This window comes from Mercenaria mercenaria, chromosome 10 (assembly GCF_021730395.1).
Source record: "Mercenaria mercenaria strain notata chromosome 10, MADL_Memer_1, whole genome shotgun sequence".
NCBI classification, from domain to species: domain Eukaryota; kingdom Metazoa; phylum Mollusca; class Bivalvia; order Venerida; family Veneridae; genus Mercenaria; species Mercenaria mercenaria.
In genome coordinates this window covers 50,681,221-50,705,194 of record NC_069370.1, presented here as the reverse complement: position 1 = coordinate 50,705,194, position 23,974 = coordinate 50,681,221, and the positions used below count along the sequence as shown (strand labels likewise).

General features: G+C 33.9%; 1 protein-coding gene across 14 annotated transcripts in view; it reads left to right on the top strand.

Moving 5' to 3' along the window:
- Nucleotides 1-23,974, top strand: part of LOC123561596 (poly(rC)-binding protein 3-like) — a 192,630-nt gene that overhangs the window by 132,663 nt on the left and 35,993 nt on the right. For 10 of the 14 annotated variants that reach the window (XM_045354065.2, XM_045354074.2, XM_045354063.2 and 7 more), the window contains one exon: nt 23,775-23,958. In XM_045354065.2, coding sequence (XP_045210000.1) covers nt 23,869-23,958 — 90 coding nt within the window. In that variant the 5' untranslated portion in view covers nt 23,775-23,868. Of the gene's footprint in view, nt 1-7,884; nt 8,295-11,433; nt 11,458-14,169; nt 14,323-21,820; nt 21,951-23,774; nt 23,959-23,974 lie in introns of those variants that run through there. The other 4 variants (XM_045354068.2, XM_045354071.2, XM_045354069.2 and 1 more) reach the window with 4 other exon arrangements.

Genomic DNA, 23,974 nt, shown 5'->3' with positions numbered 1-23,974 from the left:
CCACTAAAAATTTACTGACTGAATGTAGGGAACAGCGCAGACCATGATCAGCCTGCACTGATGTGCTGGATGGACAGTAACATTGACCTATATGAAAACAGCTTATACCTTGGTGATAAATGACAAAAAGAGCAGTTGTTATAACCCCTCCCCCCCTTCCCCTCGTCTGAAGGAATTTATCTGTGTATAATGCACTATACACTTATTATATTACAAAAAGTAATGAATGTTTTTTTCACCGACAAAGCAGTTTTGTGAGGGTTGATATCAGTCAGTGATAGTTGTAGTTTGAAGTGTCAATGAAAGAGAGTTCATAGAACTCTGCACAGATTCTACATTAAGTCATTACACAGATGTGCAGTTTTTACAGCTGAAGATGACATATATTTACACAGATTCTAAACAGAATGCCAAGAAATAGCTGGCGGCACCATTGTTGATATGACAGGCAATGAAAACAACTTAACTGATGCATCTTAATCGACTGTTACAATAACTTACAGATATATAATATCTCTGATGAAAACACAAATATTGCATGAGGCGAAGCTTCTGCGTAGGTTTAAACTTGCTTCGAGGTTTTTATGTTCTTTTAGATTGTCTTCGTTTTAAAGTGGTTTCTACTTGTGTGTTCGTCATGTTTTCAAAATTTTTCAGTAGATTCTTTTAACATGTAACCATAATTATGCAAAACAGAAGCTAAAATTGACATGATTTAAGCTAGGATCATCTTAAGTACCATAGATTCAATGTATAAATGCACAATTTTTTCCTGGGGGACCAATTCAAGGGTTAAGATTTTAGGGTTAAGTTGGGGGTGAGCATTAGACATGTGTGCACATTACACATGGGTATTTACGGTACCTTGAAGAAAGCTAAATATTTTAAGCCATTTTGGGAATTAAAAGTACAACTTTTAGGATTTTCTGTTAACTTAGCAAAATTGTTCATATTAAATTCAGTCTTTCTCGATTTGAAGCAGCTTTATTGTTTTTTTATATGCTCAAAGGGGGCGTATTATGTTGTGTCCATCTGTCCGTCCATCCGTTAGCAATTTCGTTTTAGCTCTGTAACTCTAATGAACCCCTTGAAGGATTTTTGAAGAAACTTGAGAAAAATGTTCACCCTGCACCTGCAGAGCGCATGTCTTTGATGGCTCGCTTCAAGGTCAAAGTCACACTTAGGGGTCAAAAGTCATGACTTTGTTCCGTGTCCGCTCTGTAACTCTTGAACTGCTTGAAGGATTTTAAAGAAACTTTGCACAAATGTTCACCACATCAAGACGACATGCAGAGCGCACGTTGTGGATTGCCCGCTTCATGGTCAAAGTCACGCTTAGGGGTCAAAGGTCATACCTTCGGGCGTATATTGCTCTGCATTGTGGTGCTCTTGTTTTCAATGCTTAAACACTGTGACTGAGTATCAGGATGCTAAATCTTTGATCAATTTCAATGATATTGTTAAAACTTTGAAATAAGTAATTCCGATTGTCAATAGGTAATGGAGAATAAATATTTAAACACAGCTAAAAGTGTAGGCTGATTAATGAAGAACGTTCTTAGATAATTTTGTGAGATTGTAAGAAAGTTAAAAACCATGTTTTCCTGCAAATAATGTTGTGATGAGAAACAACTTTTCTCATTACAGAATTGATTCAGTGTGCAATATCTTATGCGCAGAGTAATTATTCAGTAACAATATGTGATCAATCTTGGTTACCACATCGCAAACTTTCTAACAAACCTTTATCTGACTTATCAGAATTATTTTAATTGGAAATAAGGTAAGCAGCAGACACAATTCATGCTGCTTAATAGGTCGTCCTGTTTCCAGATGTAAAATAAAGAAAATGAAAAACCTGAGAAAAGGTGATATAAATAAAATAGCTAGCTAATCAGGTATTAAACAGTAATTTTATGATTTTGGTATTTAGACAGGGTAAAACATATAATTGTTTTATGTATGTAGAAGGAGAGAGAACTGTCTTGATCTCTTTAATACGCAAGTAACCTTTTTAGCTCGACTTTTCGAAGAAAAAATACAGCAATCGCACTCGGCCCGGCGCCGGTGTCGCAGTCAGCGTTGGTTTAAGTTTTTGATAAAGTCAGATATCTCTGTTACTATCAAAGCTTAAAATAGTTATTTACTATCAAAGTATACACCAGGAGAAACAGTCCCCATAACTCCGATTTTAATTTTGACAGAGTGATGCCCCTTTTTAACTTAGAATTTTTTGGTTAAAGTTTTTGATAAAGTCAAATATCCCTGTTACTGTCACAGCTTTTGACTTGAAACATAAAATAGATATTTGCTATCAAAGTCAGATCTACACCATGAGAAACAATTCCCATAACTCTGATTTTAATTTTGACAGAGTTATGCCCCTTTTTAACTCAAGAGTTAAGCCCCTTTTACTGGCAAAGCTCTAATTCAGTCAAGCACTGAGAAAAGTCGAGTGTGCTGTCTTACGGACAGCTCTTGTTTAATTGGTGAAGACTCCCTGAGGAGCTGTACTTTAATGGAGTTTGGTACAGACATTTATTTATGTTTTGTCATTTTGTTGTATAGACAAAAGTCTATGCTGTAGTTTTCAAATAATGTTTCATTTCTCTATTTGCATTGAAGTTGTTCTTTATGTCTGCAGGCAAAAGTCTGTAAATGACATGATCCATAATCATTTTGATAGGTTGCTATAATTTATAAAAGGGTCTTCCATGGCCAACGCGATTAAAAGTTGGGAACTTGGAATCACTATCCTCTCACTGCTGTGGGTTTGTAACCTCCCTTGGCTTGTAGAATTCTCCAGTTGAGGAAGCTGTCCATGCAGCTAGCTTTCAGACGGTTGGAGGTTACGACGGGTTCCCTCCCACTGCCTAGAACAATGATCAGAGGGGCGCTTGAAGTCTTCCATGGCTATCAAAAGTTGGAAAAGTTGCAATATGACCTAAATTGTGTCAGTGCGACTCGATATTTGACAAAAGCAAAAAAAAATATACAGGGTTTTGGAATATTAGAAAGGTAGAATGTATGACTTTTTGAAAAAAATCATGTGACTGCATAGACTTTTCTTCATTTTTTATACCAATTTATTTCTGTGTTTAGCACTACTTTAGTATTAAATACACAATGTGTTACAAGCACAATGATTTTATGATATATACAGTTTTATATATATTATGAGTGGCGTTCTTTAGTTTTGATTACCAGCCAGTACTTTGCTCTAATAAGTACTTCACTTAAGATGAATGAAAATTAGCCACCGGCAGCTAATTATTTTAAAGTGTTTTACAAACTACTTGAAAATCTAAGGACTTCAGTTTGTTAAGAAATATTCAAACAGTGAAAACTACTGCCTTTTTCTGAAGTTGAATACAAAGCTTTTTGTTGGTTTGATTAATACTGTATCACAGTCAAAAGTGATGACCAACTGACTTTAAAGACAGCCTGTGAACAAAGTCCAGACGGCCCTAAAGACCACTGGTTTCATTTCAGTTTTAAACATTTACCTGTGAACAAAGACCAGACGGCCCTAAAGACCACTGGTTTCATTTCAGTTTTAAACATGTACCTGTGAACAAAGACCAGATTGCTCTAAAGACCACTGGTTTCATTTCAGTTTTAAACATGTACCTGTGAACAAAGACCAGACGGCCCTAAAGACCACTGGTTTCATTTCAGTTTTAAACATTTAATTACCTGTGAACAAAGACCAGACGGCCCAAAAGACCACTGGTTTCATTTCAGTTTTAAACATTTACCTGTGAACAAAGACCAGGGACCAGACGGCCCAAAAGACCACTGGTTTCATTTCAGTTTTAAACATTTACCTGTGAACAAAGACCAGACGGCCCTAAAGACCACTGGTTTCATTTCAGTTTTAAACATTTACCTGTGAACAAAGACCAGACGGCCCTAAAGACCACTGGTTTCATTTCAGTTTTAAACATTTACCTGTGAACAAAGACCACTTGCAAAAAACGATCAAGCTTTAGTACTGTGTCACAAACTATGTTTCTATATACTTAACCAGTACAAACAGTTCTCTAGACGAAAAAGTAGAGCATCCATTAGTTTTATATAGTATATTGCTGTATATGGTCTTGTAAAGCATTTCTGTGTAATGTTTTATAATACTAAACTTTGTCCTGTAGCATATTCTGTCTTAAATTATGCTAACTGAATCAAATGAACCTTGTTTGAAAGGGATTTTCAGTTGATTGCTTTGCTTTATAGGACTTGCAGTATATTTCTTTGTTTTAGAGGACTTGTTGTAATACTATTGCTTTGTTTTAGAGGACTTGGACTTATATTGCTTTGTTTTAGAGAACTTGCCATATATTTCCTTGTTTTAGAGCACTTGCATTGGTTTAGAAGCCTTGCCGAGTAAATTGGTTTGAATTATAAGACTTGATGTATATTGCTTCAACATTGCTTACTGATGTCTGATTTTCACCTTAAAGATTTTACTTAGCTTTATGTACAAATAAGATTGCTTAAAATGGCTTTAAATTTTATGGTTTCATTCAAACAGGGACATCAGAGTTCATATTGGGTTTCAAGTTTAAAGATACTGTTTAAATGAACGAGAATTTTAAATTGATTTTTTTGATTGACACAATACTTGAACATTTAAGACTTCCATAATTATATACTAATTTTCACTGTAATCTTATTACAGTTATTAATTATAAAAAATGCACCTAGTTTAATGCTTTTGGGAATTTCGGAAAAGTTAGAAAGAAAATGTTAGGTTAGATATTGCGCCAAGATTAACTTATCTTTTATGCCATCCGGAGTGCTCCCAGGAGATATGTCATTCAGTAGATATTAAACATTGCAGGAAGAATGCAAAAAGAAAATGGAACATAAATGTTTAATTTGAGAGAAGAAGAAATCACTGCATTTATTGACAAGCTACAAATTGAATGATTTATGCAGTAAAAGATGCTGGTAGGCATGGTTATAGAGCCCAAAGTGGTTGAGGTGTCTTGACTTCATATCAGTTAGCTGCATGTGCTGTCATATAACGAAGCCATCAAGTTGGCTTTCAGAAGGAAGCAGTAATGGGGTGGTTATAATCTGGGGTCTTCCTCTACCATTAGACATGCACAGTTGTGACAGAAAAAAAAAAAAAAGAGTATAAACTTGATAGCTTGGAAGACATCTGTGTGGTAAAGTTGAATGACAACATAATATGTGATGGAATATTAAGTTTATACAAAATAGCTCTGAAAACACATATGAGCCGCGCCATTAAGAAAACCAACGTAGTGCATTTGCGACCAGCATGGATCCAGACCAGCCTGCGCATACGCGCAGTCTGGTCAGGATCCATGCTGTTCACTTTCAAAGCCTATTTTAACCATTAGCGAACAGCATGGATCCTGACCAGACTGCGTGGATGCGCATGCTGGTCTGGATCCATGCTGGTCGCAAATGCACTATGTTGGTTTTCTCATGGTGCGACTCATATGTTGTTAAATAAATTTTAAACAAAATGGAATGTAGGAAAGCTACACAGTCATGACAGCTTCAGTGATAATCATTCTATAGTATGGAACTGTGTATGACTAGAGTGGTATCACCAGACAGAATAGATAAGGGGACAATAGTTAGAACAGAATTTAAGCATTACTGCAGGATTCGTAGATGACAATCAAGCTGGTTTACAGAAAGTTGGTGGTTCAGCCATAAGGTGCGCGCATAGACAAAAAGCATGGTCTATTTTGAGATGCTGTAGCCCCACCACAGTTGGGCAAGTTACTTACATAACTGTATTTCAACACCATTTGCATAATACAGAGAACTGTTGATAGTTAATAGTCAGTATAATTATATATAAGTATTTGTTATCTGGAATCCTTCCTGCTGTTAATCTTATTTCATATCTGTTAATTAACAATCAGCTTTTAATTGCTAAACAAGATAACTAGCAGATTTTTTCAACACAGATATTGCTAATTGTCATAATTCTCTGTCTGCATAATTTAACCAGAATATGCCCTGTTATGTTTTGTCATGGTAATCTACTAATAAACTTTGATAATGTGGCAGTTGACCTCAATACAATCAACAATGTTAATTTTCCAATACAGGTAAATCCAATATTTGCTATACGATGGATCTATGATGGATTATCTTTGAACACCTCTGGACTTACTGGACTCAACTGCCACATAATCAAAGCTTATTAGTATTTGCTATGAGTGCACAATTATTCTGTTGTGTAAATTGTAAATATTTTATTTGTAAACATTGTTTTGAACATTGATTTATCATAAGAAAGTCCTGCAAGTATGGTGGCTGACTTCTGCCATTTCGTTCTGGTGTATTTGTGCGTTTGAAGAGCACTGACACGCCAAAATGACAAACTAACATGCCAGTATGGCAAAAACTGTATTTGTAATTTGTCATTTTTGCATATTGGTACATTTGAAGAACGACAGATAGCACACCAGTACAACAAATGCTGTTTATTTGTTGATAACTGCCTCTAATTGTCGTTGATAATTGCCTCTAATTTGATCTGTCATGTTAAAGGGTGCCAACATGACAGAACGACAATTATGATGCCAATACGACAGAATGTATAGTAGTTGGCGTGCTGTGTGTTTGCACATAAATTATGAAGAGTGCCAATACAACAACAACACACCAAAGCCACAAATTAGCGTGCCAATACAACAAATACGTGTTTTGTCATATTTTGCGCACTAGTTTAACATGTTCGCGCTCTTCAAACTCACCAACACGCCTGAAAGAAATAGCAGAAATCAGCCACCATATTATGGAAGTTTCACAATCTTGATAAATCTACTCTATCAGGTTGAGGAACTGGACCTAATTTAGTGGCATTACAATTTCAGTCAATCTGTCATTGTAACTGTAATTTGTATCCCTACATCCATCCAGGAATTGTCACCACAAAAAATATGTTTTGTGCTTATTTTACCATACAGTTTTGCAGATTCCAGTCCTTGTTGCTTTTTCTGACTTTTCTGATAAAGAACTAAACCTACCTGGCTTTGACATTTTCATTTTCAATATTTTTAAAATATTTCCTAAATAAATGTCTTTAATCAAAAAAGTTCAGCTTATAAAACATATAGAGTAACCAGAAATTTTGACATGAATGTGCTCACTTCTCTGTTATATCAGTTTATTTTCTTTTTTTGAAGAACGGTAACAAAAGTTAATTTAAACTCTTCCATGACATTCTTGGATAAAATTGTCCTATTATTGAAATAACAGCTTAATTACAATCTATAATTATTTGACTGCAACTGGTCAGTTTTTTGCTTGCCACAGAAACATTTTTGCTAACAGCAATATTTAGTGCTAATGCCACAGAAACATTTTGGCTTGCCACTGAAATATTTAGCGCTTGCCACAGAAACATGGTTTTGCTTGAAAAGTGTTAGAATATTAATTATGACAGGGAGTCACCGCAGGAGTAAATTCAGAAAAAAATGTGTTTTCTTCAAAAAGTCTGTTTTAATCCCAGTACCAGATTTTATCTTATCAAGAGAGTTCAATGGAATTTATCAGCCATAAGAATTTCATTCCCAAATAATTGCAGAAACAATAGAATCAGCTGGTTAAAAGTTCTGCTAACTACAGGGAACCAGGCATTTGTTCCCACCATGTGGTGTGGGGGCGGAGCTAGATATAAAGGTAAATTATGCTCATTCCAGGGCCCAAACATACTGTACTGATTATATGAATCTGGTACATATAATAATTGTCTACCTATTATAAAATGACAATAATCAGATGTGAGCATTTGGATGAGAGATGTGTGGAGATACATGCATGTGTCAGAACTGACAGCTGTTTTTAGAAAGGTATTACTGAAAGTGAATTAAGCAACTGTATTATACACACAGCTTCATGCTGTGGGAGAAGTTTTGTGTCTTTGCTAATTTGCTGATTAGAGTTTAGATCATGACTTGCAGTCAGTAAGCCTAGTTGACTGGTCTATTTTGTCTCATTTTGCCTGTTATCGCACATTGATACACACCGATAGTGGGAAGATTATTGGACTTGATGGTCGAAGTCCAGTAGCAGCTTTAGTGTCACATAGGATATACAACTTTATTTAGTTTTCTTTACTTTGCCGCGAAACTAAATATTTTACTTTTTTGTCATTATTTAAAAATAGTATTAGAATAATTAAAAAGAAAGAACAAGACAGACTGTTGTATTTTAGCAAATAAAAAAAAATGAGTGACGGTGTATAAAGTGGATGTAAATATAAAGTACAGATAAAAGTGGAATTGATCTTCAATAAACAGGTAATTACAAAGTATACATTTTATTTTTACATGTATATCATTTTGCCGATTGATATTCTCTATCAAAGGTACTCAGAAGTAATGGTGCTTTGTTCTAGAAAAATGCTTTATTATACCACTCCTTTTCAAACATTTATAAAGAAAAGTATTTTCAGTACAAGATAAGCTCAATTTACACTGAATTCATTCAGCACATCTTCAAAGAATTACAGAATGAAAGAAAGAGCTTGCTTTAAAGTTAATTGTGTTAATGTAGAATGAGAAAAAAAAATTGTGCAGTTTTTACAAATTTTCTTTTCTTTTTTATCAAAAATTGTTCAAAAGGTTAGTTATAAGTAAATTTAGACAAAATTTGAAATTTCTCTGTTGGAAAAACTCTCTGATTGTAATTCAGTATTCAGTGAAGATTTCACAGTAATGGAAGGGGAGAGAGCAAATTTAGGCATCATAAGATATTGATTGGATGAATCTTTTTTTATTTTGGTAATTGATAGATTTTTAAAAAAAATAAATTTATATATGAGTTGCGAATTTGGAATTAATGTGTTTTGAATAAGGCTGTGTAAATAAAAGCAATTGTGGCATTGTGTTTAAGAGCCTGGGTCGATCACCAGTCTTTAATTTCCCAAAAGATTTATGAATAAACATGTAGAGGATAATTTTGGAGAAAATTCTAATAAAAAAAAAATATGCATCTATAGAATTGCCTCCTGAGTTTAAAACAGGTCCCATTAGCCTACTTCATTAATTACATGCAGGCAGTTACATTATGCTCACATGGGAGGTAACTCTGTCAAACCTGACACATTTTAGTTCCATTTGCTGGCAGAAATTAGATTTTAAAAAGATTTTTACAACCTCCCTCTTGTAAAATTGTTTATTACTAGGGATAAAAGCCTGCTGGCTGAACATTTCTTGCTTTTATGAATGAATGTTGTTACAGGTTTACAATCTTTTCTTAGGTAGCTAGTTCTGTTATAAATTTTATGATTTGTTTCAAATTATTGAAGATTAGTGGAAATGTGATGAGGTTATAAATCTCAGATAATAGTTTTAATGAGATACAGATGATTTAAGCTGTAGAGGCATGGAGAATTCATTGTGCTGACTACCATACAAAATGTTCCACAAGTGTTAGCAGAATGCACAGTGCATCCTGTTCCAAGTGCCAGAGTGTGAGTAACCTTCTATTCAGGATCATTATAATATTATGAAGGTCTTGTATACAGTCTAACCTGTCTTAAGCAGCCAGCCAAGGGAAGCAGACAATTTGGCCGCTAAAGCCAGGTGACCGCTAACCGGAGGTGCAGCCAGTATATGTATTTTTCAGACTTCTGACCAGTCTATAGCCTTTAGGCCCGTTTCTTTTTGGGTTTTCCATTATTATTTTACCAGGATACAATGACGTGCATTTGCCTTCGCAATACGAATGGTATTCTTAGCAATCTAAAACTCCGGCGTGTTTTTTTTTTTTTTACAAAAATTGTTACAGACAATTTTCCAACTTCAAAACAAGTTTGTTTACAATTTTCGCCATTTTGGTAAGGGAAGCTACTCTCGGCGCTTATTGTCTACGCTAAATCTAAGATTGCCGTTACGTTCCGTAAAAGATAGAGTGGGTTTTTTTTTTTTTTCAAACACAAGTAATTTCGTATAAATTTAATAGTATTTTGATGACAGAAGTATAAAAAATCACAAATATTATGCTACTAATTAGTTATCGAGTATTATCGTTAACCGAGGTCAAACTGTGAACAACAAAATTGACACGAGGTGACACGCTAATTACCGATAATTACTGGCCATTTGATCATAACAAAAGGGGATTACACCTTCGGTTATCAGTTTTAATTGAGAAGCTCATGTCATTTTGTCGTTCTTGTGGTGAAGTCCCGCGAAACTTAGCAACCACGTGCTTCTCAAAATCGGGTATCTTCGGCGATTATTGCCTAAAAATAATTGGTTTTGGAAGAAAAATGGCCGCTGAAAGGGGTCAAATACGGCGGTCGGGAGGCAATTTCGGTGGCCGCTGGCCGCGGACGGCAGGTAGCCGCTGAATAAAGTGATAAAATAGAGGAAAATCCGTCGGGGGCGTCATAAAATGGCCGCTGATCGGAGGTGACCGTTAGTACAGGTTAGACTGTATGTTTAACATGGCCAATCTTGCAGCTAGATCTGTAAAGTTTTAGAGCTTTTTCATATAGGGCTTGTTTTGAGAGCTTTCAAGAGCTAGGCTTGCTTGCCTATAAGATTTAAAGCCCTTTATTATTGAGCTTGCATGCAAATGAAATTTTAGCAGTCTTATTATTTTTGTGCTTGCATTAGACGCTGTGTGCAGATTAAAAATGGAGCAATTCTTTAAGTGGTGGACTTGCTTGAAAATGAAATGTTAGAACCTTTAGATACTTCTAAGACTTACTTGAAAATAAGATTTTAAATCCTTTACAATTTAATACTGCTAATTTATGCTATAGGCCTTGCTTGCAGATATTGTCAGTTAGGTTGAGAGATTTCTGTAATTATGTACTAAGTGCCCAGCAATTCCAAATATATTATTAGAGCTAAGTCAAGTTCTGATGTCACATGCAGGTGAAAATTAATTTATAGTAGTGGGGGTGGGGATTAAAGGACTTGGGTGGCAAGGTTAACTCTCTCCATGTACAAATTTAAATAAAATAGAATTCATTCTCTAGACTAAAACTAAATCTATCTAAGATATAAACTGGAAATGTGCAGCTTGTGTGAAAAAAATGCTTTAAAACAGGAGTAGACAGAATGGGTTATAATGGGCTGCATTGTTATCAAAGTGAGATAACTCTGTTAGACAAAAGAGAGATAGCATTTATCTAATATATGGTCAATGTACAAAGGTTAGGGAGCTAAATAGTTTTCAATGACTGTACTAATCATATGAAGATAAGATAAGAGGCCTCAAGTAAACACTTTAGACAGCCTTCTAGTAGTCATATTTGTGTAAAATTATAATTTTATAACATAATTTTGAGTGGATTTAGATTGGGTAGCGATATCACCAGCTTCTTGAGACTCGAACATGATGGTTCTCGTTTCGTCTGTTACAATGGTTGCAAACTGAATTATTTAAATAAAATTGGAGGAATTGTCTTTTGTACTATTTAAGTAGTTGTGTGCTAGAGATTATCAGGTGAGTGTCTTTTACTTGTATCAGAAATAGTATTTTTATATCAGAATCGATGTTTTCAGTCAGCACGGAGAAAAAGTTAAAGGCTTAATATGAGACAGTTCTAAGTTACAAGTTACACATGTTCAAACATTTACAATAGTTGTTTATTTATTCTCTGAAAAAAAGGTCAGTCACAAAATTGACAATACTTAGGCATTAAGTCCTGGAAATAACTTCATTAGATGCTTCATTAATCTAGGCTAGGTAGAAAAATAATGGAGAAGGCCTTTAAGAATATGTCTGTGCACTGCATATGTCTAAATGGATTACTAATCGAGACAGGGTCTTTAAAAATATGTTTAGCAATTGTAAAAGTTTTGCAAGGTAAGAAGTAATAATATGACCACAGGATCTTTAACAACAGAAATTATTAGAATATCCCAGTCACTGCACTTCTAGATAAAATTAGACAACATGTAGGAATGCAGATGCAATATTACATAACACAAATAGCTGTATATTGGGGTGACACTTGGTAGCTATAGGGATTCACATAAGGGAACTGCAGGGAGTCGGCAACAGCTGTTCTTACTTAAATCTGGCAATATTATTTGTGCTTATATACTGTTACTGAAATTTTTTCAGTATCATTTGGAGTGGATTTGGAATACACAGGCAAATAAATGATATTTTCTAAAGGTTTGTCATATTGTGTAATTTTATAGTATATGTGAAATTCAATATTTACCATTAATAGAATATTATCAGGATTTCCGAATATGGAAATTTGTTATTAATTTGTCTGAAAATATATAGGTTTAAGATTAACAGATATAAATCTGAAATTTTGTGTTTGTTTTCTGTGAAAAGTATTTATTTCATTGAAAAAGTCATTGCAGGTATCAGCTTATTAATTGTTGCAGCCACCATACTCAAAATAAAACTGGGTCACTGACTTTGACATTAGCTGCTGTGGTTTCAAAACCTCATTTGGGTTGTTGGATTCTTTCATATAAGGAAAGCCTTTAAGTAACAGCTGGCTTATGGCTCACATGTCTGTAATAATGTTTGGAGGGGCTCTGAGAAAGCAGGAAAGTCACTGAATGGCCTATAATTGTGTCAATGTAATTTTAAACCCAACAGAAATAAATAAGTAACAAATACAAAATGTAAATACTATATGAAAATGACTTAAGTGAAACACACAACCAGTACCATGCAAGTAGGTTTTGTTCTCAGTATACTGTAACTCTTGCTGGTTTCGACCTAAAATGGTCTTCACTGCTAATATGAATGAGATAAAATAGAATAAAACAATATTAGCATTGACAGATACTGGAAAGATATGAACCATACTTATTCACAAAAAGGTTTATATATTTCTCCGAAATAAATCTTCAAAACTGTATAAAGGTGGCACGAAAGTGTATAAAAGTCTTGTGTGAGAAGGACGTCAGACAGGGACGTAAAGCAAACAATTTTTTCATGTACCTTACATAATGCCATATCATAATACAGTATAGAATATGAATCTGAACAATTATAAATCAATTTCTACCTAAGATGCATAATTCCATATTCAATAGTCTAGTTTTCCCTGCTCCTTTGATCAATCGAAAACAGGTATTGAAATTAATTGGTTGCCATGGTAACAATTTCCTATAAGTAGTAAAAAGGAAAATTAACACAATTTCCTGAATGAGTGAATGGCAGTGCCTGTCGCATTAGACTGACCTTAATGTAAATCAAATGGTATTAGCTTGTAAACCTAATATGGAATAATACAGTGGTCATTTCTGGGAAACTTGATATATAGCTTGTTATATGGCAGCGGGGTGTGTGCACGCTAAACCCAGACAAGAAACGATATTAAAATGTTGGATTTTCTCTCAAGGTACTGCTTACGAAAAAATATACAGTTTGTTTTTGTGTGCTTAAGGTAGTTCATTTAGTGTTACATATTATTATGTGATATTAGGAATTCAGTCGGGTATAAACTGAACTTTTGCCTACCAAATGTTTTGTTTTTTTCTATTCCTGTTATCATAGTATGGCTTACTGTTTCAAACACACCCTCATGTTCATTTAGAACTTTTTGTTGAAAAAGAGCAGATACCTTAAAAACGAAATTTGCTTGAACAGAAGAATGCAGTTAAGCACCTTAAGGGCTAATTTGAAAATGTGGTTATTTACTCTGTGGATTATTTGGTTTACAGTATTTTGAGAGATTTTATGGATTAATTGCATAACTAATACATGGCATTAATGGATTAGGATGAATTAATTGGAGTTAATATTTTAGTAAAAAACACATTTGTCCTTATTTCTGCTCTTCCCAAAATAGACATTTTTTTTTTCAATGTGTTGACAATATACTATATATATTCTAAGTTTATAAAATGGAGAAAAAATAGGGTGAAAAAGCAGAATTTATAAAATGATATAAGATTTTGTGTAAATATTGACTTGTTAATGTTTTTCTAAAATATGAAAATTATAAGCCTCTTATCAGCAATTCATTGTCCGAATTTAACAGTTTGCGATAACACAACAGCGATGTGTGACATGTATAAACACAGAAATGGGGAATTATCTCATAAATACAGATAAAGTTACATATTACTTTGGATTAACCTCTTATTGTATTTTCAGATGTAATTGCTATAAGTCCTCTACAAAATCCATGGATACAGTTTTAGTTTATTCTCTCTTCCGAAATAATATAGTCTTTCCCTAAAAACATCTGAGCTGCTTAGATTCTATTGGATGATGTTAAATGAAATGTTTCAATTAATTTAAATTAAATAAAGAACTGGAACAGAATTTAATTATTGTACGAGTGTTTAATTAATTTATACATGAAGATAGGATTACATTTACACTAAGGTTTGTATTAGAACTTTTTTCGTTAAATCTGTATATATAAGTATATATAAGTCATTTTAAGAGAATGAAGTTAAATCAAATTTCCAAAATGTCTTTTTGGAGTTACTGAAATATGTACTCTTGGTATGTATAAGTAAAAAATGCATGCAGAACTGTGCAGGTCATTTATTCCAAATTATAATGTCATTCTATAGGATCAATTTGCATAAACCATTCATATGACCAGAAGCTAGCAAAATAGCCTCTTACTCTGTGCATTAGCATAAAATGTAAAAAAAAGTTAATTATTGAAAGTTTTGTTTCAATCTTTGACTATAAAACAGTATGATTTTGATGTATTCAGAGCATATACAAACATGCCTTCGTCAAATCTCCAGGAATCTTCAGCATAAGGGAATACGCAACATTTGGCTTGTAGAAAGAGCTTGGGGTGAAACTTTAAAACTGGCTTAAAAAATTAGAAGAAAGATATGGCCATTTATAAAACCATGAGAAAACCAACATAGTGTGTTTTCAACCAGCATGGATCCAGACCAGACTGCACATCCACGCAGTCTGGTCAGGATCCATGCTGTTCGCTTTCAAAGCCTATTGCAATTAGAGAAACTGTAGTATTTGACCTAGAGTCACCAAACTTTACAGGAATGTTGGTCAGCATGTGCAGTTGTGCACCTGGGGTTTCACGTCCGGATTCATTCAGTCATGTAGGAGTTATAGCCCCTGACTTAGTTCAAAGTTTGTCATTTTAATGTTATCGTGCGTATAGCTCCAAAAGTATTTGACTTAGAGTCACCAAAGTTTACAGGAATGTTGGTCAGCATGTGCAGTTGTGCACCTGGGGTTTCGCCTCCAGATTCATTCAGTCGTGTAGGAGTTATGGCCCCTGACTTAGTTAAAAATTGGTCATTTTAATGCTGTGTTGCATGTAGCTCCAAAAGTATTTGACCTAGAGTCACCAAAGTTTACAGGAATGTTGTTCCGCATGTGCAGTTGTGCACCTGGGGTTTCGCGTCCGGATTCATTCAGTCATGTAGGAGTTATAGCCCCTGACTTAGTTAAAAGTTTGTCATTTTAATGTTGTCGTGCATATAGCTCCAAAAGTATTTGACTTAGAGTCACCAAAGTTTACAGGAATGTTGGTCAGCATGTGCAGTTGTGCACCTGGGGTTTTGCATCCGGATTCATTTGGTCGTGTAGGAGTTATGGCCCCTGACTTAGTTAAAAATTGGTCATTTTAATGTTGTGTTGCACGTAGCTCCAAAAGTATTTGACCTAGAGTCACCAAAGGAATGTTGGTCAGCATGTGCAGTTGTGCACCTGGGGTTTTGCATCCGGATTCATTCAGTCATGTAGGAGTTATGGCCCCTGACCTGGGAAAAATTGTCATTTTAATGTCATGTAGTGGGGGCATCTGTGTCCCATGGACACATTTCTAGTTTTGTTTGTAGTCAGTCGTTCATAGTCTCATACCACAGTTTTAATGTTCCACCACAAAATGTTTTCAGATGTTGCATGTAATATTTCTGTTAAGTTTATTGTATTGGTGGTTCTGTAGAAATACACAATGCCCTCCCCATTTAATTCGTCTGTAAGCAGGGGGGGGTCATTAGACTATGTGTTTTAGCGATCTGAAATACGCTGTCATCTCTCTCTGTGTTTTGTTGATTTGTGGCTATGTTGTTGTTTACTTGTAGAGAAGTTGCTGAACAAGGTCAAACTGCTGTTACGTGTGCATTAACATGCGCTTTTATCAAATGCTGCCAGCCCTTTGTACTTTTATATCTAACTGCTTTAATCCACTTAGTAAATTTTTTTCTGATTTTAGCTAAGATATATAAAAGAACATAATTTAGGTAAATGACATTTTCTGAAAAATCAATTAAGAGAAGAAAACTGCTAATTAAATGGCACCATGCTGATGCGGAAGCAGTAAGTCAGGGATAGATTTCCCTGTCCTTGTATATCTATACATTAAAAAAATTGATGTAAAAAAGTTGCTCATCGATTTTTACCCAGATTTTTTTGTCTTTGATGAATGACGATGTATATTGATCGCTAGAGACATGTAGGAAGCATGGACAATCTCGGTAGAAAACGCATTTGAGGCTTTTAAAACCACATTCAAGACCGATTTAGAAAGCTACAGAAAAACCTTTTATTTCTGGAAAATAATGAACAGCTTTATTTGTCACAGTATCAGGGATTAGGATATGCTGATTCCTAGACATCATCTGATATACAGCTGTTGTAATCTAATTATGGAAATCAACTCTGTGAACTGAAAATGTAAATGTTATGGAAGAATTTGATATTATTTGCATGTTTTCTTAATCATAATAGTCTTTTCAGTTGTTATGTTCAAGTAATTAAGGGGAAGCAGTGGTAAATCAATTTAGAAATATCTGAGTGTGATAATAAGTATGCAAAATAGCTTTTGTAAATTAAAGAAAATTTATTGTTTTTAATGAAGTCACAAGTCATAAGTTACAAAAACTACTAGTTTATATTGCTATGACTGTGTAGCATCTAAAAGCATAAAAATGAAGATTCTGTTTCCCATGATGCATTGTTGTAGTTAAAAAAAAGTTCATATATAATATTGTAGAGTTTAGATAATCTTAGTGAAATAAAATACAGTGTTATAATGTTTGTCATACACTTAATTGATTTATGAATTGCAACAATAGGGATGAAAAAACTATTGGTTGACTATGTTGACAATAGGGGTTTAAACATCACTCTGGGTTGAGTGTCACAGTTTGCACCTTGTTCTCAGTTTGTACCTGTTCCAGAGTATAACACTGAGTGAAACAAGTCTACCTGCATGATGGGAAATAGTTGTCATACAGTGGAAAATATTGTATAATGCTTATTTCATTATAATTTATGAGATATTAATTGTATAACAGTAAGTAAAGATTATAAAGTTATCATTGATGCCAAGGAATTTAGATGCATAAGGTAGATTGTAACAAGTAGGAACATTATTTTAAATACCATTTCTTTTTTATATCAACAAGTATTGTTTTGTTTTTTATTGCTGTTTATGACTCCTGAATAATGACTTTACAAGAAGCTGGGAATTCTATACATAGGAATTGATGTTAAAGTGGTGGACTGACATTGACAGCAAATAATGGATTCTCTATATTATCTCCTCAATGCAAAAAAGAAGATAAGTGCATTGAAGTTTTTGGGCTTAAGGGTGAAAAGATATGCGATTTTGGCATTCTACGTTTTTATAACATTTAGTCATACATGCATTAAGCTATATCTACGTTTGTAGAACTATATTGCCAAATTTTGTAATAAAAATATGTAATTACCTAGGAATTACTAAGTGTCATTTACAGGTCCCATTTGCAGCTTGGTTTGATGGCGGACCACCACATTATTCAAATTGTTTTGTCAAATTTATGTAAAATAAGTGTATTATAGTCAGTTACGATCTTCTTTGAGCACTGAGGGTTCTCGTATTGAAATAACTCACTGTTTATAGCTCATGGTGACGCTTTTAAAGGATCATTGGAAGTCCTTTGTCCACCTGTCTGTCACAACATCTTTAATGAACATCTCCTCCTAAACCACCAAGCAAAATACAACCAGACTTCACAGGAATGTTCTTTTGGCTTTCCATATCAAATTCCTGTCAATCTAGTTTCATGGCATGCTGTTTATATCTATAAAACATTATAAAATAGTCAAGTATTAATTAATTCACTTGAGAGTTAATCATCCCTTCATAAAATTGTTTTAGGCATTAAAGTACATGTTTTTGTTAATTTTCTAAAATAAATTTTGATTTTATTTTTACTGTTGCATTAAAAAAAAAAGAACTATGGTACAATTGTAACTTTATTCAGTCAAATTATGAAGTCAACACCATTTTTAGCTCACCTGAGCAATGCTCAGGTGAGTTTTTCTGATCACTCGATGTCCGGATTCTGTCTGTCTGTCGTCTGTCTGTTCGTCAACATTTAGCTTGTGTATGCGATAGAGGCTGTATTTTTCAACTGATCTTCATGAAATTTGGTCAGAATGATAACCTTGATGAAATCTAGACCAAGTTCGAAAATGGGTCATCTGGGGTCAAAAACTAGGTCACTAGGTCAAATCAAAGAAAAACATTGTGTATGCGATAGAGGCTGTATTTTTGAAATTAATCTTCATGAATTTTGGTCAGAATGATTACCCTGATGAAATCTAGGCCGAGTTCGAAAATGGATCATCTGGGATCAAAAACTAGGTCACTAGGTCAAATCAAAGAAAAACTTTGTGTATGCGATAGAGGCTGTATTTTTCAAGTAATCTTCATGAATTTTGGTCAGAATGATAACCTTGATGAAATCTAGGCCGAATTCAAAAATGGGTCATCTGGGATCAAAAACTAGGTCACTAGGTCAAATTAAAGAAAAACCTTGTGTATGCGATAGAGGCTGTATTTTTCAATTAATTTTCATGAATTTTGGTCAGAATGATTGCCTTGATGAAATCTAGGTCAGCTTTGAATATGGGTTATCTAGGTTCAAAAAGTAGGTCATTAGGTCAAATCAGAGAAAAACCTTGTGTATGCGATAGAGGCCATATTTTTCAGTTGATCTTCATGAAATTCAGTCAGAATGATTGCCTTGATAAAATCTTGGTCAAGTTTGAATATGGGTCATCTTGGGTCAAAAATTAGGTCACAAGGTCAAATCAAAGAAAAACCTTGTGTATGCAATAGAGGCTGTATTTTTCAATTGATCTTTATGAAATTTGGTCAGAGTTATTGCCTTGATAAAATCTAGGTAGAGTTTGGTTATTGGTCATCTGTGATTAAAAACTAGGTCACCAGGTAAAACAAAGAAAAACCTTGTGTATGCAAAAGAGGCTGTATTTTTCAATTGATCTTTATGAAATTTAGTCAGAATGATTTCCTTGATGAAATCTAGGTCAAGTTTGAATATGGGTCATCTGGGGTCAAATAAAAGAAATACTTGTGTTTGCTCCAATTTTAATGATACTTGGTCAGAATATTTTTTTCCATGCAATCACTAGGTCTATGTTTACACTGTTATGGTGTATTATGGTGTGTTTCTCAGGTGAGCGACCCAGGGCCATCTTGGCCCTCTTGTTAGCATTGTAAAAGACCATAAAAAGAGAAGTTATTAAGTCCAAATTGACTATAAACAAGTCTGGGAGAGACATATTGTTCATGTAAATCAGAATGGAAGTATAATAATGATCTTGTAAATAGCGGAGATGATACGTCCCCTGTGGTCTGTAGCAGCCGTAGAAAGTGTCAACCCTGTTAACCTTAATGTCCATTTAGCGGCTTCCTCACTGAATGTGTCAACTAGCCAACATCCAATGTCACACTTTTCTCATGGTAAACTTCCAAGAGGAAAGACTCAACATTGATTTTCATTTTTTTCTCTCTTTTTTTCATGCATTGGCTTTCGGTTCATAAATGATCTTTAATACACCAAATGATTTGCATGTAATTGAATTCAGTGAGATTTTATAGTCATGGGGTTTCATTATACATGGCCTCTGAGAGTTCTTTTTTATGAGACTTTTTTTGCCCCTTTTATGGCCAGATTCCTTCAGTAGCCAAAGGTGTTTTTGCTATTCAAATTTTTGCAACTTAGCCCCATATTTTTTTGGCATGGGTTTTGAGATTTCGTGAAGTACAAAATTCCATTATACTGTAAGAATTGTTTTTAAATTTCACTGAATAGAAACTAATGGTTACACTTTCCCTGTAAAGGATATATTTTTATGCAAGTATGATACATGACACAAGTGTAATAAAAGACATCTACGGCATCTGCCAATACAATACGGAAAAATGTCACATCTGGATAGACATAGAGTTTGTTGTTGTCAACCTTGTATATTGAATATCGGACTTCGTGAGCATGGCATTTATTCATTTGGTGTAAATCGTGTATTAAGCTGTTCCAACGTCAGATGAGATATTGGTGTTTCTCAGTGATTCGGATAAGCCAATTATGGTAACACGTTTCTTTTCAGATTTATATTGCTTTTTCTTGATAGTGGTTTTCTCATTTAGATTTTGTTTCTCAAATGTACCAGTTCTTTTAAGGTGTGTATGGGCAAGATGAGGAAATGCATTATGGGTAAATTGTAGAGTTATAAAGAAATTTCTCCTGTCTCATATATGGTCTACTTTAACCATTTGACTAGTAACAACTACTGTACTTTTGTAGGAATTTAAAGTTCAGTAGGGACTAGACTGAGAGATTAATTAGTACTGTAGAATTGTTATTATTCATAAAGGACTAACTTTCATTGATTTCATGGTTTAGTCTATTCCACAAAATTAAATCCCAGCAAACTAGTATTTCTATTTATTTGGTCTTCAAAAGTCGAAATACATGAACTTTTGTCTGCACCAAATAGTTGTTTTGATCAAAACCACTAAATGTCATGCTGATAAAATTAAATGATTTCACAGTAGTCCAAGATGGTTTTTCTTTTGTTGCATATGACACCAGAGTCTGTCTTTAGCCTTTAGTTTGCTGGTGGTAAGTTAATTCTGCCTTTGCGACACGTACAGTCTGATCATGGTCTGCACTGTTTGCCATTCAATCAGTATCTTTTTTGGTAAACACACCTTTTAACAGTTAATGGTACTGTCCAAATTGGAATATGGACAAGTTCATTATAGAAATTTAGCAGGGTAAGCGTTAACATTAATATCTTCTTGATAATGATACAACCTTGCTGTATTTTCATATTTTACCACTTACTTTTGTTATGTGGTCAATTCAATGTTGAGTTCTGGTCAAGCGACTTTGACAGAATCAATTTTGTGTTGTTCTCACACATGTATTAATGTATGAAATCTGAAGAGCTTCAATCATAAGGATTGATATTTTCCATTACATATTGTGTCTTTGTCTAAAAAATTTTATGTTCTAAAAATAAAGCAATACATTTCCAGTAAAAGTAATGTTTAACTATTTTTAAGTGAATGTTACTGCGAAAGAGTGGCCATTATGAAACAAACTGATTGACCAGCAACATGTCCAAAACTGTGCGTGACAACTGAGGGAATTCATTTAACTATATTGTTTTCACTGGATAAGAAGAAAAAGTATTATGACATACTTGTTTTAAGTCACCAGTAAACATGATTTTGCATTTAAATTACGTTACCAAGATTAATTTATGTGCATACATAATCATGGTAAACATTTAAATTGCTTTATATTTGTTTGCAGTTCTGAACAACTTCAGTTAAATCTTTGAATAATATCTGGCTCACTAAAGATTTTTTCTTCAATTATTAGTACCTAGTTAAGATGCAAACACTTTGTCTCGTAATCTTGTATGTGACATTTTGAAGAGTGTAGCAACAAGGCATTATCTGGAGAATCAGTGTATTATTGGATTATAGAGTTTTAATATCAAGTTGATGAATCTGACATATTAAATCTTGATGGTTTTTGTGACATCTGGACACCATGTATGTACATTAGCTGTGTCTTGCTAGCAAAGACAAGAATTGAGTATTGAATTTGGATTGTGTTACATATTAGGTGTAATGTTGGGAAATTTCCAGGAATCTTTGTTGTTTTTTTCTCATTTTAACATGTTGCTGATTTCAAGTATTAAAAAGGGTAATAGACAGTTATGACCAATAATTTGATAATTAGTAAATGGTTCATTGTGTAGAAAATGAATTTCTCTTGATCTTAGGATTTTTTTGAAAAGTGTTAATTTGTGTGATAAGACTGCTAGCATCAGGTATGTAAACATTAAAATGATAGTATGTTGTAAAAATGATTTCAAAAATTATTATGATATTTTGACAATATATTTTCAGCTGAATCGATTGTCATTAAAAAAAAAATAATGCAGGTTTCAACCAGCATTAAAACTAAACCAATAGTAATATGATTAATAAAATAAATATTTGCAAGTGCATAGTCAATAGAAAATGATAAATGTTGGTTTAGAATTGGTGACAATAGTAATTTGGATCATTGATATTTTTTTCTGATTTGACATATTTTTGTAAAACAAAATGGCAATGGAAGTTACCATGTCAGCTGCTCATGCACGTGCACGGATTCCTTGGATAGAATCTCATTAAATTAGTGACCTGGAATGACACCATTATTAAGCTTGTCAACTTTTTAGCAACTTATAATGAGCTCAAAGGTTATTTTACATTTTTGAGCGACACCTGCCCGCTTAGCTCAGTAGGTAGAGAGTTTGATCCCCGGGCGAGTGTATGTTCTCCGTGACTATTTGATAAACAACATTGTGTCTGAAATCATTAGTCCTCCACCTCTGATACATGTGGGGAAGTTGGCAGTTACTTGCGGAGAACAGGTTTGTACTGGTACAGAATCCAGGAACACTGGTTAGGTTAACTGCCCACCGTTACATGACTGAAATACTGTTGAAAAACAGCATTAAACCCAAAACAAACAAAGAAACATTTTTGAGTGAGCCCAAATAAACTAAGAAGTTTGTCTTCATGTTCTACATAGTTTTAAGATATGATACTTTCTCAGTTGGTACGCAGGATATATATTACTAGACCATTTCCGGGTAACACCCCTTTTCTATACACGGAAAAGGAGCGCTAATGTGGAAGGAACATGGATAGTTCATTTAGAGAGGAAGTTTTATCCAATGAATATCACATGTCGAGAATGCGTTTTTTTTGTTGACTTGCCCATTAAGCCATGTTAAATAATATTGATGACTCTAAGCTAATGAAGTTAACTATAATTTATTGGTCTTCCAGAGCAAATAAGGATTCTAGAATATCGGAAGTTTGTTTAGCAGTAGATATAGGGAATATTAGACAGCATGCTTGTTACTTTAAATATTTGCTTTTTTTCCGTAAAGTAAGTTTTTCTCTTTTCTTTTTTTTTCCTGTTCAAATATAGTAAGGACATTGCACTAAATTTGTTAAGATGTAATATTGACTTTAATATAATCAGTATCAAAGTTATGAACAATGCTCAATACTGTTGGATGGAAGCAGATCTTGGGTAAATTCATAATCGGTAATCATAATTAGCTGTAATTGATTACAGTTTATTGGGTAATCGTGATTAATAAATTGTTACTTCATGTAATTGTAATTTAAGTGTTTACGCTATGATTATTGTGTAATTAACTTTATTTTTCTGAAAATGTTTGTTATGTTAATTTTCTTTTGATTATGAATAAAAAGACTCCGGCTATCTCATTAGAGGGTTGGAAGACAACTCGAAGAGCCAGGGAATCATTTCCAGCTACCAAGTTCAATCTGATCTTGGTTATTTCTCTGTGATCGAAAGCTTCTATTTCTATTCTCACATAATGCACAATTCTTCTGTAATATAATATGATCCCTGGAGAATAGAATTACATTATAAGGAAGAGCATTTTATCTCGATATTATACAAATGTATTTTCAATATTTTTCACTTTTCTATTTTCAGACTGATATAAAGACCAAGTGAAGAATTAGAACAGTGCGACTATCGTAGCGATTTGCGCTACCCCCCACATTATTCAGGTTGTGTTTAGAGTGACATGGCAACAGAGAAAACCATGGTTCAAGGAAGCGAAAGTAACGGCATTGCCCCATCTATCCTGACAGTACGCATGATCATGCAGGGAAAGGTATGGGTTTTTTGTT